Source organism: Epinephelus lanceolatus, chromosome 24 (genome assembly GCF_041903045.1).
Source record: "Epinephelus lanceolatus isolate andai-2023 chromosome 24, ASM4190304v1, whole genome shotgun sequence".
NCBI classification, from domain to species: Eukaryota; Metazoa; Chordata; class Actinopteri; order Perciformes; family Serranidae; genus Epinephelus; species Epinephelus lanceolatus.
This window is the reverse complement of record NC_135757.1, coordinates 3,202,460-3,216,544: the sequence shown is the minus strand read 5'-3', so window position 1 is coordinate 3,216,544 and position 14,085 is coordinate 3,202,460. Positions and strand designations below refer to the sequence as shown.

Genomic DNA, 14,085 nt, shown 5'->3' with positions numbered 1-14,085 from the left:
TGTTTCAACTATTCAAATCAAGTGTTGAGCGACACTTGATTTCTTTTGGCTCCGCTTCAAGGCCAACAGAATCAAGTGAACCCTTCGGGGGACCTGCTGACAGTGACGGCTTCAACAAAACATCTGCCCTAACTTGTGTGTCGTCTCATTTTCATTTAAATTTATCAGACTGTGAATTGTGTTTCCCTATCAGACTGACGTGATGCACCAGAGTGTGTTTGAGCTGATCCACACTGAAGACCAGCAGGAGTTCAGGAGCAACCTGCACTGGGCCCTCAACCCCCCTGCAGGCCTCGGCCCCCCCACAGATCCCTCACCAGGTCTGTAAACTGGAGACAATTCAATTCACTGCTGTGCTTAGAATGGCTGAATAAACTTAGGCTACATCTGCACTAACATTTTTTTGTTTTAATATACACTTCATCCCCATGCTAACTGGTTAGCTAGATTTGCTAGCTAGCCTGTACTCAACAATGCGAATCTTAGGATAGCGAAGGAATGACCCACCTTACTCTGCTTCTGATTGGCTGAACTTGACAGTCTTACCCTAACCCATCTCACTCCTCTTGCCTAACCTAACCAATCCAACCAATGAAGGCAACAAGTACTAGACAATCATAGGGAGCGTAGGGAACAAGTACCAGACAATTATAGGGAGCGTAGGGAACAAGTACTAGACAATCAGAGGGAGCGTAGGGAACAAGTACTAGACAATCATACAGAGCGTAGGGAACAAGTACTAGACAATCATAGGGAGCGTAGGGAACAAGTACTAGACAATCATACAGAGCGTAGGGAACAAGTACTAGACAATCATAGGGAGCGTAGGCAACAAGTACTAGACAATCATAGGGAGCGTAGGGAACAAGTACTAGACAATCATACAGAGCGTAGGGAACAAGTACTAGACAATCATAGGGAGCGTAGGGAACAAGTACTAGACAATCATACAGAGCGTAGGGAACAAGTATTAGACAATCATAGGGAGCGTAGGCAACAAGTACTAGACAATCATAGGGAGCGTAGGGAACAAGTACTAGACAATCATAGGGAGCGTAGGGAACAAGTACTAGACAATCATAGGGAGTGTAGGGAACAAGTACTAGACAATCATACAGAGCGTAGGGAACAAGTACTAGACAATCATAGGGAGCGTAGGGAACAAGTACTAGACAATCATACAGAGCGTAGGGAACAAGTACTAGACAATCAGAGGGAGCGTAGGGAACAAGTAGTGGACAATCAGAGGGAGCGTAGGGAACAAGGACTAGACAATCATAGGGAGCGTAGGGAACAAGTAGTAGACAATCATAGAGAGCATAGGGAACAAGGACGAGGCAATCATAGGGAGCGTAGGGAACAAGGACTAGACAATCATAGGGAGTGTAGGGAACAAGTACTAGACAATCATAGGGAGCGTAGGGAACAAGGACTAGACAATCATACAGAGCGTAGGGAACAAGTAGTAGACAATCATAGAGAGCATAGGGAACAAGGACTAGACAATCATAGGGAGCGTAGGGAACAAGGACTAGACAATCATAGGGAGCGTAGGGAACAAGGACTAGGCAATCAGAGGGAGCGTAGGGAACAAGGACTAGGCAATCATAGGGAGCGTAGGGAACAAGGACTAGACAATCAGAGGGAGTGTAGGGAACAAGTACTAGACAATCATAGGGAGCGTAGAGAACAAGTACTAGACAATCATAGGGAGTGTAGGGAACAAGTACTAGACAATCATAGGGAGCGTAGGGAACAAGTACTAGACAATCATTGGGAGCGTAGGGAACAAGTAGTGGACAATCAGAGGGAGCGTAGGGAACAAGTACCAGACAATCAGAGGGAGCGTAGGGAACAAGTACCAGACAATCATAGGGAGCATAGGGAACAAGTAGTAGACAATCATAGAGAGCGTAGGGAACAAGGACTAGACAATCATAGGGAGCGTAGGGAACAAGTACTAGACAATCATAGAGAGCGTAGGGAACAAGGACTAGACAATCATAGGGAGCGTAGGGAACAAGTACTAGACAATCATAGAGAGCGCAGGGAACAAGTACTAGACAATCATTGGGAGCGTAGGGAACAAGTACTGGACAATCATAGGGAGCGTAGGGAACAAGTACCAGACAATCAGAGGGAGCGTAGGGAACAAGTACCAGACAATCAGAGGGAGCGTAATGAACAAGCACTAGACAATCATAGGGATTGTAGGGAACAAGCACTAGACAATCATAGGGAGCGTAGGGAACAAGTACCAGACAATCAGAGGGAGTGTAGGGAACAAGTACTAGACAATCAGAGGGAGCGTAGGGAACAAGTACTAGACAATCAGAGGGAGCGTAGGGAACAAGTACTAGACAATCATAGGGAGCGTAGGAAACAAGTACTAGACAATCAGAGGGAGCGTAGGGAACAAGTAGTGGACAATCAGAGGGAGCGTAGGGAACAAGTACCAGACAATCAGAGGGAGCGTAATGAACAAGCACTAGACAATCATAGGAAGTGTAGGGAACAAGCACTAGACAATCAGAGGGAGCGTAGGGAACAAGTACCAGACAATCAGAGGGAGCGTAGGGAACAAGCACTAGACAATCATAGGGAGCGTAGGGAACAAGTACTAGACAATCAGAGGGAGCGTAGGGAACAAGTACTAGACAATCATAGGGAGCGTAGGGAACAAGTACTAGACAATCAGAGGGAGCGTAGGGTGGGTCTTTCTGTCATTATCTACTAGAGCAGAAGAGTGAGAAGGAAGTAGTAGTCAAACAAAAGAACTGACCACATTGTCAACACCACCGAAGTTGGTACATTCATGCAGGCTCAGGCTCACTTAGCTGCCATTTTGTAGCAAAACAAAAGAAGAAGAAATCAAACAACATGGCCGACATCAGCAAATTGACTCAACTGGCAACACAAAACTGTCTGTAACTGTCTGTCCCCAAGGGTCCTTGTATCTGTACTGCGTTACAGGTGTCATGGCGAGTATAAAAAGCATAAACGTTAATAGTTGTTATTTATTGTCCTCAGATGGCGAGTCGGTGTCAACCTCTTCCTGCCTGGTGAGCTACAACCCCGACCAGCTCCCACCTGAAAACTCGTCCTTCCTGGAGAGAGGCTTCGTCTGCCGCTTCCGCTGTTTGTTGGATAACTCCTCCGGCTTCCTGGTAAGACTGATCAACAGATACTCACACATTAGATAGGAAGAAACAAAGGCTTTGAAATATGTCCTTAAAAGTGGCTTAGATGAACCTGTTTGAGTGATTCAGAGATATAGTTACTGATAGGCTGTTTCCCAGCCAATAAAGTGATAATAATGAGTCTATATTTGAGGCCTGTGGTGTTTTCAGGCCCGTCGGTGCTGATGGCAGTATGGCGTGCCACCTCAGAGTCCCTCAGGGATCAGAAGCCACCATTTACTCCTGTAATCCGCCTTAAGAGAGCCTCGGGGTCGTGGGGAAAAGGGCCTTAATCCTCCCACCGCCCACAGGAGACGAGAGCACAGGGGCGACTTGCTTAGTCAGGGTTGGTAGCTCCAGACCAGCCACTGCTACTTCCACTTAAGACAATTAGCTGCAGATGGAGAAGAACACCCTGCAGCTCAGTGGCAGCGAAAATCCCTTAAAGCTGCTGGGAAAACAGGGGCAGGGGCTCCCATGAGCAAGGCACTTCGGCAGCTTTTCAGTGCTGAATCGATGAGGTGATGGACAGAAAATGAATCATTTATCAAGCAAAATATAAAAACGCTAAACACATGAATGCACAACACTGAGGTTAGGTTCACTTCTGTATAGCTTTGTCGCCTGAAAGCTCAACTCAAGGCTTCATCGTCTTGCTCAAGGAAACTCGGGTTTGAACCCACGTCTCTCTCCGTCCTCCCTCCCAGTGTGTTTGCGTGAGCATTAAGCCAGGTCTCTGCTTCTGTCTGCTGCTCGCTATGGCTTTGTTTTTTGTAATCCCTCCTGCTATTCAGGGCTAGATTCCTGACATCACGGCTGCAGGCCCTTAAACCCACCAAGGTCAATTAACCAGAGCTAACAGAGGAGGTGGGGGTCCTCACACGAGACGCCACAGGGTGAGCAGAGGACAGCAGACAGGAGAAAGTGTTTGCAGGGTTTTTTTCTTGGAGGTCTCTGTAAGGAAACCTTCTTAGTGTAGGTTGTATTTTCAGGAATACTTTCACCATCAGACACATTTAGATGAGCAGAAACACTTTCTCGCGTATAACATCTCGTCATTAAGCTGTGTTGTTCGCAGTGAGACCTATGGTTTGTCTAGAAAGAGTCCTGTGAGTCTGAGCTGGATGAAGAACAGTCATGCATGAAGTCTCAGTCACTTAAACATAGTTCTTAACCAGCGTACAGTGAGTCATGTGACCAGAGAGCAGCTGGAGGGTTTCCAGAGACACCAGTGGGCACGGTGTGTTTACAGTGTACTGAAGTTGTCCTGCTCCGCACATTACCCAGCAGGATAAATAAGACTGATGTTGCTCGACAGGGAGAAAAGGAAACAGCACTCACTCCTCTGCCGCGGGACCTGACGCCGTCGTCTCCGAGGGAAAAGATCAAGAACCAGGAAATAGACTCACAGCTTTCTGTGTTCGTCTTATTTGTGATCTCAGGCGCTGAACATCCAGGGGCGGCTCAAGTTCCTCCACGGTCAGAGCCGGCAGCAGTGCGACAGCGAGGGGAGCACCCCGCCTCAGCTCGCCCTGTTCGCCATCGCCACGCCCCTACAGCCTCCGGCCATCTTGGAAATCAGGACCAGGAACATGATCTTCAGGACCAAACACAAGCTGGACTTCACACCCATGGCCTGCGACGCAAAGTATGCTCTCAAACACTTATGTGTTTAATTCAAAGTGTTTCCAGTTACTGAGTGTGTCTGTGCTCGTTTCCTGGATTTTCAGGGGTAAAATTGTTCTGGGCTACACCGAGGCGGAGCTGAGAGTTCGAGGTTCGGGTTACCAGTTCATCCACGCTGCCGACATGCTGTACTGCGCCGAGAATCATGTCCGAAGTAAGTCACAGCTGTTTGCTTTCTGTACGACTTATATCACAGTTCGTCAAAGCACGGCTGAGACTGGAGAGCTACTGGAGTTAGAATGTGGAGGAAGTGAAAAGGTCACACAGATCTCTAAAACAAGCTCCGCGAAGGTGCTGTTGGGCAAGGCAGCAAAGATTCAGCTTTATTATAAACACTTGCACCTGTTTAGACTGTTAAGAGTGATGTAATGAGATCAAGAGCTTGTGTACGTTGACCTCTGGCTCATGCTTGGCTCAACACTACATTAATAACACATGCAACAAACAAACAAACAAACGCTCTGTGCGCGTCTGCCGATGATGGGGGAAATCTCCAAGCGAGAGTCAAGTGTCCTACTTACCTCGTGTACCGGATGACCCGGTTAGTCGTAACCATGGCGCCCTCGACGCGCTGCTACCAGACACGCTCGCTCACAAAGACACACACTGTATGCATGTAGTCATGCATACGGAAAGGGAAACACATGCATATGCATTTGGAAACATACAGCACAGAGACACATACATGCTCTGATGCACGCACAGATGGGAGGGCAGGTTTCCATACAGCACAGCAGAACCAGGACGCTGCTGGACCAGTTGGAGACGTTTCCTCCTGTAATCGGTTTGGTTCTGCTGAGAGACCGTTTGATAAAGCATCATTTCAGGTCACAGAGCTACAGTGTTTCTCCTCCGTCAGGACGAGGACAAGAGTTTGTCCACAGACATGAATATTGCAGTTCCCTCTAAAGGTCAGCGGCTTCTGGCTTTTACTGCTAAAAATATGCAGCGATGACTGAAACTCTGCAGATCCTAAAAACAACATGATGTTCCTGTATTTTACTCAGGATCCTCTGTATACATTTGCTTAGAAACGAGACGGCACAGAAACATGACTTGCACCACAATTACACACACCGACAGACACAAGACTGAGCAGTGGAGATGAGGGACCGCAGGTAGAAGGATGTGTGTGTGTGAGTGGGTCTTTTTAAGTGTGTGCAAACAAGACTTGTAACATGTGCATGTAGCCAAAGTGAACATCAGCATGTAGCCTCCATCGCAGCGGCACGCCCGACTGAGCAAATGCAGTGTGAGTGTGTGCACACTGCGGTGTGTACAGAGCGTAAACAGCAGTGACACGGAGCCTCTGATGTCTCGTCTGATGTGATTCCAGTGATAAAGACGGGCGAGAGCGGCCTCACCGTCTTCAGGCTGCTCACGAAGGACAACCGGTGGAAGTGGGTCCAGGCCAACGCCAGGCTCGTCTACAAGAACGGCAAGCCGGACTACATCATCGCCACCCAGAGGCCCTTGGTGTAAGCGCACGAGCGTTCCAGCTTGATTTTAGAGTCTTAGCTGATTCATCTGTTAATTTCTGCTCTGTAAAATGTTTCCTCACAGGGACGAGGAAGGAGGGGAGCACCTGAGGAAGAGATCGATGCACCTTCCCTTCACCTTCGCCACAGGAGAGGCGATGCTCTACCAGACCGGTTACCCGCTGCACGGCTTCCCCGATTCCTTCCAGGGCAAGTCCAAAGGCAGCAAGTCCAAGAAAGGCAAACTGGACAAGAGCTCCTCAGACGACCTGGACCCAAAGTCGCTGCTGGGAGCGCTGATGAGCCAGGATGAGTCCGTGTACGTCTGCCAGCCAGACACGGAGCCTAAGATGTCGTACCACAGCAGCCTTTTTAGCGAGCAGCAAGGTGATGGTGACGGTTTTGGTGGTTTGTTAGGCGGTGACAGCTGGCAGATCCCGTCTAACGGGGACACAGAGAGATGCAACAGCAAAGCATCAAGTTACGACCCACTGCTGGCCACTTTGGACTCCCTGTCTCTGGACGGAGACGAGACGTGCTCCAACAGCGAGCTCTTTAGCGCCCTGGAGAATCTCGGCTTGAACGCCGAGGACCTGGAGCTGCTGCTGCTGGACGAGAGGATGATCCAGGTGGAGCTGGGCCCCAACCACATCCCGACGCTTAACGACCTTCTCACCAATAACGAAATCCTCTCTTACATCCACGACTCGCTGGAGAGCGCGACAGAAGGAGGGGAGAGAGGTGGATTTGGACCGCAGAACACAGACTCTGCCCAAAGCGTCTCCCAGCAGCCACAGACGTGCCCCCCACCCGCTGTCCCTCCACCTCTCCCCATCACCCAGCTGTCACAACAGATGCAGCAACACATCAGTGCAGGCGAGCTGGCGAAAACTCAGCCTGTCATTCAGTCTGTCTCCCAACCTGCGGACACCAAGGTTTTAACTAACGGTCACTGGGTGGTGACGACAGGGAACCACCATCACCCCAACAACCACACCCACCATCACCCACATACTGTGCTCAAAGCCTCACAGCTGAACGGTGAACATAAACACCTTAACGCGCTCCTGGAGTCCAGTCAGCAGTGGCAGCTACAGCAGGACCAGCACCCGCTCCATCTCCAGTCCCATCAGCAGCTCAGCAGCCAGAGCGCTCCGCCGCCCGCCTTCCAGAGTCAGCTCGGACTTACCACTAACGGATCTTACATCCCAAATGGACACGCAGCCTTTCCACCCAATGTGGAGGTCGGCCACGCAGGCTACAACCTCTCCAACGCACCGCACGCAGGTGCTGCTGCACTGAACGGCTTGACCACACCGGACGTCTGTCACTACCAGAGTCGGCCGTACCAGCTGCACCAGAAACACCAGCAGCAGGTGCCACCATCCTGTTTGCCCCAGAGCTCTGCACTGGAGTTGGAGCAGTTACTGGGTCTGTCGCAGCCACAGCACAGCCTGCCGTCGTTAGAGGCTTACAGCATGTTCAACACCACCACACAGGAACCCTCTCACAGCAAGGTACGACGCCAGGAAGGGTCACTTTTCATTCAAGAAATATGGATCAGAGTAAGAAGCTTGTTGAGTGAAATACAATTTCAGGGCCTCAGGCCTTCTGTCAATCAATATGCGAATTTCTAAATGTTGACGTCGTGGAGTTAAACCCAGGACAGCCTTTATTATCCTGCAGTAAGTCTCATTAAACACAGAAGTTGGAGGGTAATTTGCTTTTTATATGCCATCCCAGCATCATACTAGCACGTCCATTAGAAGGTGAGTCACGCTTTCCCTTCCTTCAGCCGTCATCCCGACTCCCACTAAGACCTTCTGTCTTGTGTCAAGCCCGCTCTGTCTTCCTCTTCTCCTTCTTACCATCTTAAAAACGACTCCCGCTGCCAGCTCTCCTCAACGCTGTTTGTTCTGCAAGCCAAACTCTTGATCGTGGCCCACTGACGAGGCCCCGAGTCTGCGTCGCCCTCAAACATCAGAGAACATCAACAAACCGAGGGCTGCAGAATCCACGAGCCTTCAACCCCTGCGCTGTTCTCTTTCACTGTCATGAAAATGGATTTTTTTTCCGAGTCAGCACACAGAGGCCTCGGGCTGGCATGGAGCTCAGTGTAAACTGTGATGATGCGACCAGACATGCCATGTAAATAAGACGAGGGGGAGACGGGTCAGAGCAGCACAGTCTGAGAATAGACTGTCGCAGTAGAGTCTGCGCGAGTTAAGGGTCGTTCAGGAGGTTTTATTTCGGCTGTTTCTGCAGTTAATTAGTATTTGTAATGTAGGCTGTAATGTATCAGCATCAAACACACAAGATATACTTTAATTTCCTTGTTGAATTTTGATAGTTGTTCAACCACATTCATCCAGTGCTCGAGTCATTTTTCATAAAGTAATATGACAAAACTTGAATAGAGCAGACCTCATCAAATAGAAGATAATGCGTGAAGATAAGTGATGGCGTCCTGAGCAGAGAATGAAGTCATGTTTCCTCTGTGTGTTGTTGTGGTGAGCTGGTCTGGCCATGCATGTACGTTCGGTGTGGCTTTTAAATGCCTGCGTATCATTCTGAGTCTCCTCTCTACATTCAGAGGATTTTGCAGGTCTGTGAACGCAGCACAGGCAGAGCTCTCTCTGAATTCTCTGACTCACAGGGTGGATAATTGATGTGTTGATCCATTCAGAGCTGATCAGATCAGAGAGGAGCAGCTGCTGCGAGTGAAAGCAAACTTTTAGATCCAGTAGAATAAATGGTGAAGTTTCATGAGCCCTTTTTAGATAGGAAGTGTGCAAATTTGCAGGAAAGCCCAATCAGTCTTTTTTCAGCATTGGCAGTATAAAAACAAAATCGGGGAGTGCAGCAAAATGCCGCCTACCTACTTTTGTTTATACAGAATGTGCCTTTTTCGGGGCAATGGGGGGCGTGAGCAAGTAACAAAACGTGTAGCTCAGCATGTGACGTAAACAGTGACGTGGGAGGGAAGCCGCGGCTGGTCAGTCCTTCGGTGATTCTCTCATAAGTCGGCCTGTTCTTCACCGTCCCCGTCATCTGGCGGTTAATGGCCTCTTCGTTTGCGAGGGCAAGGATGGTGCGCAATTCTTTGTCTCCCCAGTCTCCCTCCTGTTGTGGAAGGCCGCCTCGGTCTGTTTAAACTAAAAGGGTTCCACCAATATGTCTACCCTACGAGGCGGAAAATTGGGCACCTCGGATCAACTCGCCAATCCGGCTCTGTGTGTCTAAACGCTCGCAACTTGCCAGCAAAACGGCCCAACATTCGCCAAAAATCTGGCAGTGTAAAAGGGGCTACAGTTAGTGCGCCCGATGTTCTGCTGCTCCATCCAAACGGTATAGATATTTCAGTAATGCTCCTGATGAACAGTCCAGCTCCGAACGTAGAAAACACCATCTTGACTTTGGGAATTTGTGATGGGTTTAACACTTTTTGATTTTTCATGACCCAATGAAATGCTCATTCCCATAAAATAATCTGTAGATTAATAACTACAGATAATAATTGTAGCTGGAGTCTTAATAAAATGTCAGCTACATTAAAAAGAACATTTAAGAACTGTATAAGCTGTGCTGTATAAGTAGTTTCAGATTTAATTGCAGGGATCTTGAAGCACAGTCAGACTCACCACAGCCAACATAAACTCAGATCCCAAAAACATTATTCGGGTCAGTTAATGAGACTGTATAATGTTCAGGGGAAGCAGGAATTTGTCTTAAAAGTCCAACAGAAACTTTTCCCAGTAATGACAGAGCAGCGAGGGCTGGGCAATGTCATCCGAAAACACGCGCGTAGCTGGAGGTCCGGAGAAATTCCCATCATAAAACATAACGAGGTAATGGGACCTCGCCAATCAGTGCTGCCAAATTTAAGCAGGATTGAAACCAGGAATGTCTCCGCAGCACAAATGGCACCTCTGGTTTATTTTTCTGCGTCTGCAGAACAAGTGTGTATTGTTACCTCAGCTGGGGCTCGGAGAAAGGCCGGTCAGCCTGCTGGTTAAACAAGCGAGATAAAAACCTGGCATAATGAAGCTGAAGTGGTGTAAGGTCTGCTGTAGTTTGAAGCTCACCTTGGCTTTGTCAGGAACGCAGGAACCCCCTCGTCCATTACGTCACATCGTCACTATATTTAATGAGTTGTGTACGTGTGAAAGGTTATCGAGGATCAGATGGTTGTTCCACAGCGGGGTAACAAAGGAGGTATAATGAAACATGAGAGAGCGGGCCGTGGAGAAGAAACGAGGAGCAAAGAGGCAGTAGTGAGAAAAAGAGAGTACAATAATGAATAGAATAAGGTCGGCCCCAGAGATGGTTGACCCCGGCAGGCATCCATTCATCCCCGCCCCATTCAGCCTCCACTGTTATTCTTCAGGGTCAGTGGCTGTCGCTGAAAGAAAAATACTGGCAGGCTGGCCAGTCAAGCATGAGCAGTGCTGACCTACAATTTGACTGTCATCATTATCTAATGCTGTGAACGCAGGGCGGAGGGGGAGGCAGCCGATGTGCGCAGACTATTCTCAGCTCAGAGAGAGGAGAGCAGGGCTCCACTGGAATTTGCTTTACTCTCATTTTACAGACCGAAGGGACTAGAAAAGTGCAGCACAGCAGGAGGGAAATGTCTCCAAAAATTTAACTATATTTTATCTCCAAGTGCACGACACACACTGAGCGAGCTGCCTGTTAATGACGCTGTGGGCTAATGGGCATGTAGCTACTTCCATGTTTCAGATGATACGTCATGTTTGTAGTCGACCAATGAAAACTGACGCGCGGCCACTTCCTGTGTCTATCCTTTCAAATTAAGGCCCAATCCCAATACCCCCTCTTGCCCACTCCCCCTTGGCCCTCGAAATGAAGCAACGAGAGGTAGGGGTGGAAATCTTTCCCTAGGAATTGGGACACCACTCACTACGTCACCACATCGGTTACGTTCACGCATACGTAACCGTTTTAAACAGGAAGGTGCGAGCCATCTACATTTCCAACCGGCATCTACAATGGAGTCTAAGTCATCCTGCTTCGTTTGATGAACGACAGACGACGAAATTATATGTACGACAGGGGACTTCTGCTAGCTAGCTAGCTGCTAACTAGTTAACATTACGAGGCAGCATAGTTATACTAGCTGCCGTGTTATCGTCATTTGAAAAATCCGACAATTTTGCATAACAGGACAGATGACAGACACCAGATAGTGTGAGCTAGCTAGCTAGCTAACAAGCAACCTGATGACAGTGACGTTAGCTAGCTGGCTAGCTTTCTGTCAGCTCCAATATAGACATTGTGAATAGCAATAATAAATTGTTATACCGTTCTCTACACAAATACACAGTTATTCGAAAACGTTTTTACAAAAGTTCCATGTTTATTTGTGAAATTATACGTACATGTATGAACTTTTTTCCCTGTCTCTTGCTCGGTGGTAGCCATGGCGACATTTACCCCTCGCTGGCAAGTCAGCATCTGAAATCCCTCGCTCCGAAGGGCTAGTTTCATACCCACTACCCCTCGTTATGCCCCCGTACCCGTACATGCAAAAAGGAATTGGGACACCCCATCCCTCGTGAGAACACGCAAATCTAGGGGTAGGGTAGGGCTAAGGGGGGGTATTGGGACGGGCCCGAAACTCCCACATGGTCCAGTCATATAGGTTTGGATTTATTTTGACTGGTCGACTATCGTGGTGCAGCCCTACTCATTACCATAGACTATAAAATAATAGACGTAGCTACGGTAATAGCAGACTTGTTTGGGGTGAACAGGGAACTTCCCCGCGACACCATCAGGATAAAAGGACGCAGTAAACTCACTATCAACATGTTTGGACGCACCCTGTTGTTTCCCTAACGATGCTATTTTGTGAACAACAAATCCGTGTTTAAATCAGCAGGAGGTGAGCTAGCTAACGTTAGTTGTTAGCTGCTAACGAAGGTTGCCTTATGATGCATTCAAGCTCTTGTCAGTAAAAATGAGTAGGTAAATTATTGAAATAGATATTAGAGAGGGATTTATCGTATGTAATAAAAAGGCGTCTGAAGCAAAAAAGAGGTGTTTTTCATGTGAAAGGTTGTATTTTATTAAAGGTTGTTTCACAGATGTGTATGACAATAATTGATGCTCATTCAATGTCTTACAATGAAGATTTCTGTTTCACTGGCACAAAAATTATAAATAGCATATTAACAACAACAACAAAACATTAGCATCCCAACCATAAACTGTATAAAAATATCGTCAACATAAAAACAATAACGTTACCCGCTGGTTTGTGGACCTGAGCCCCATGTTTGGCGACCATATTTGAACGACAGATTGGACTGTGGTGGAGCGAGCGGTGCATCTGACTGTCACTTAAAGCTGCCGCACCCTTGATTATTCGTACCTTTGAGCCTTAGTAAAATATAAACGGGAGAGTTATATAAACAGTCAGCCCCCGTACAGTTGTCATAAATGTTTAAATTAGCTTTAGAGACCAAAACTGCTTTTGTACCAGACTGTAAACATGTTTATTGCAGCTGTAAAGTTGGACATGTTAACATGAAGGTCTATGGGGATTGACTCACTCTTGGAGCCAGCCTCTAGTGGCCATTAGAGGAACTGCAGTTTTTGGTACTTTGGCATCGGTTTCATTGTTTTGGTTGGTTTTTTAAAGACTTTTTTAACCTTCCAAAGGAAAATTCCCAACCACATATTTAAAAATGACCTTGTCTGTAGTGTGAATGTGTTCAAGTATCATTAATTTCATGAGCAAAACAGCTAAAACAACAGCAGGAAAGCAGAAACTCGGGTTGCTGTGACACCTGAACTCCTTCAGCGCTCACTAAACTGTTAAGGATTACAGTCACTGTGACTTATACATCACAGCAGCTACAGACTGCAGGGTGTTGTCTCTTCATGCCTCCTCTAATGTCCGTCCGTCCTTCCCTCCATCACTCGTCCTCCTTGTGTCAGGGTGTCTCTCAGGACTCCAGGGCTGCCCGCTCAACAGTGCTAACTGCCTGACCTGCTTCTGTGGTCGAGGTCAACGTGACTCCATTACTACTGTACACAGAAAACACAGCTGATGTCTTGTGATATATTCAACTTAAATTAATAAAAAGATAAATGTGTTGTTTTCACAAGCGGCTGCTAAAATGTCATTGTTGTTTTGCAGCTGGAGAACGGCTGCCTCCTCAGTGCCACCAACACAGCGTACATCAGGACGTGTCTGATGCCTAATGGAAACGGAGTGGCGACAGGCGATATCCCCGATGGACTCCCCGCCCTGCAGGACCCCCAGAAATCTGGATTTTTCCTCTGAAAGGATGACGGCAGAGTGTCAGAGGAGAAGAGAAGGTAGAGAAGAGGCTCAGAAAGGACTTTGCACTCGTGCTACTCTGAGAACCAACCAGGAAAGACGTTTTATATCTGTCACGCATTTTAGTGTTGCTAGCTGTGCGCTCACTGAACGTTTCATTTTCATGTTTGGATAAGATTTGTGCTCTTTGTTGCCAGTCAGGTGTTTCCAGGTTGCTGGAGCATGAGCCTGACAGGAGCGTCACTCTCTGACCTGTATATACACCGGAGAAACACTCAGCGAGGCCGCTCACTTCATTAAACCAGGCTCTTTTTATCTGGTGCTCAGATAAGTTAAAAAAGAACGAGGAGTTCCTGTTTCGCTGGATCACTAAAACTGTTTAACAGAGATAAACTCAGCTCAGACAATCAGTACGTTAGCTAAGGATGCA

At 47.7% G+C, this 14,085-nt stretch overlaps 1 protein-coding gene across 1 annotated transcript in view; it reads left to right on the top strand.

The window, feature by feature from the left end:
• Positions 1 to 13,804, top strand: part of LOC117250146 (aryl hydrocarbon receptor) — a 29,240-nt gene extending 15,436 nt beyond the window's left edge. The window contains exons 5-11 of the mRNA XM_033616180.2: positions 194 to 320; positions 3,031 to 3,167; positions 4,622 to 4,827; positions 4,910 to 5,019; positions 6,202 to 6,343; positions 6,429 to 7,860; positions 13,512 to 13,804. Coding sequence (XP_033472071.1) covers positions 194 to 320; positions 3,031 to 3,167; positions 4,622 to 4,827; positions 4,910 to 5,019; positions 6,202 to 6,343; positions 6,429 to 7,860; positions 13,512 to 13,658 — 2,301 coding nt within the window. The 3' untranslated portion in view covers positions 13,659 to 13,804. The remainder of the gene's footprint in view (positions 1 to 193; positions 321 to 3,030; positions 3,168 to 4,621; positions 4,828 to 4,909; positions 5,020 to 6,201; positions 6,344 to 6,428; positions 7,861 to 13,511) is intronic.
• Positions 13,805 to 14,085: the final 281 nt, after the last annotated feature.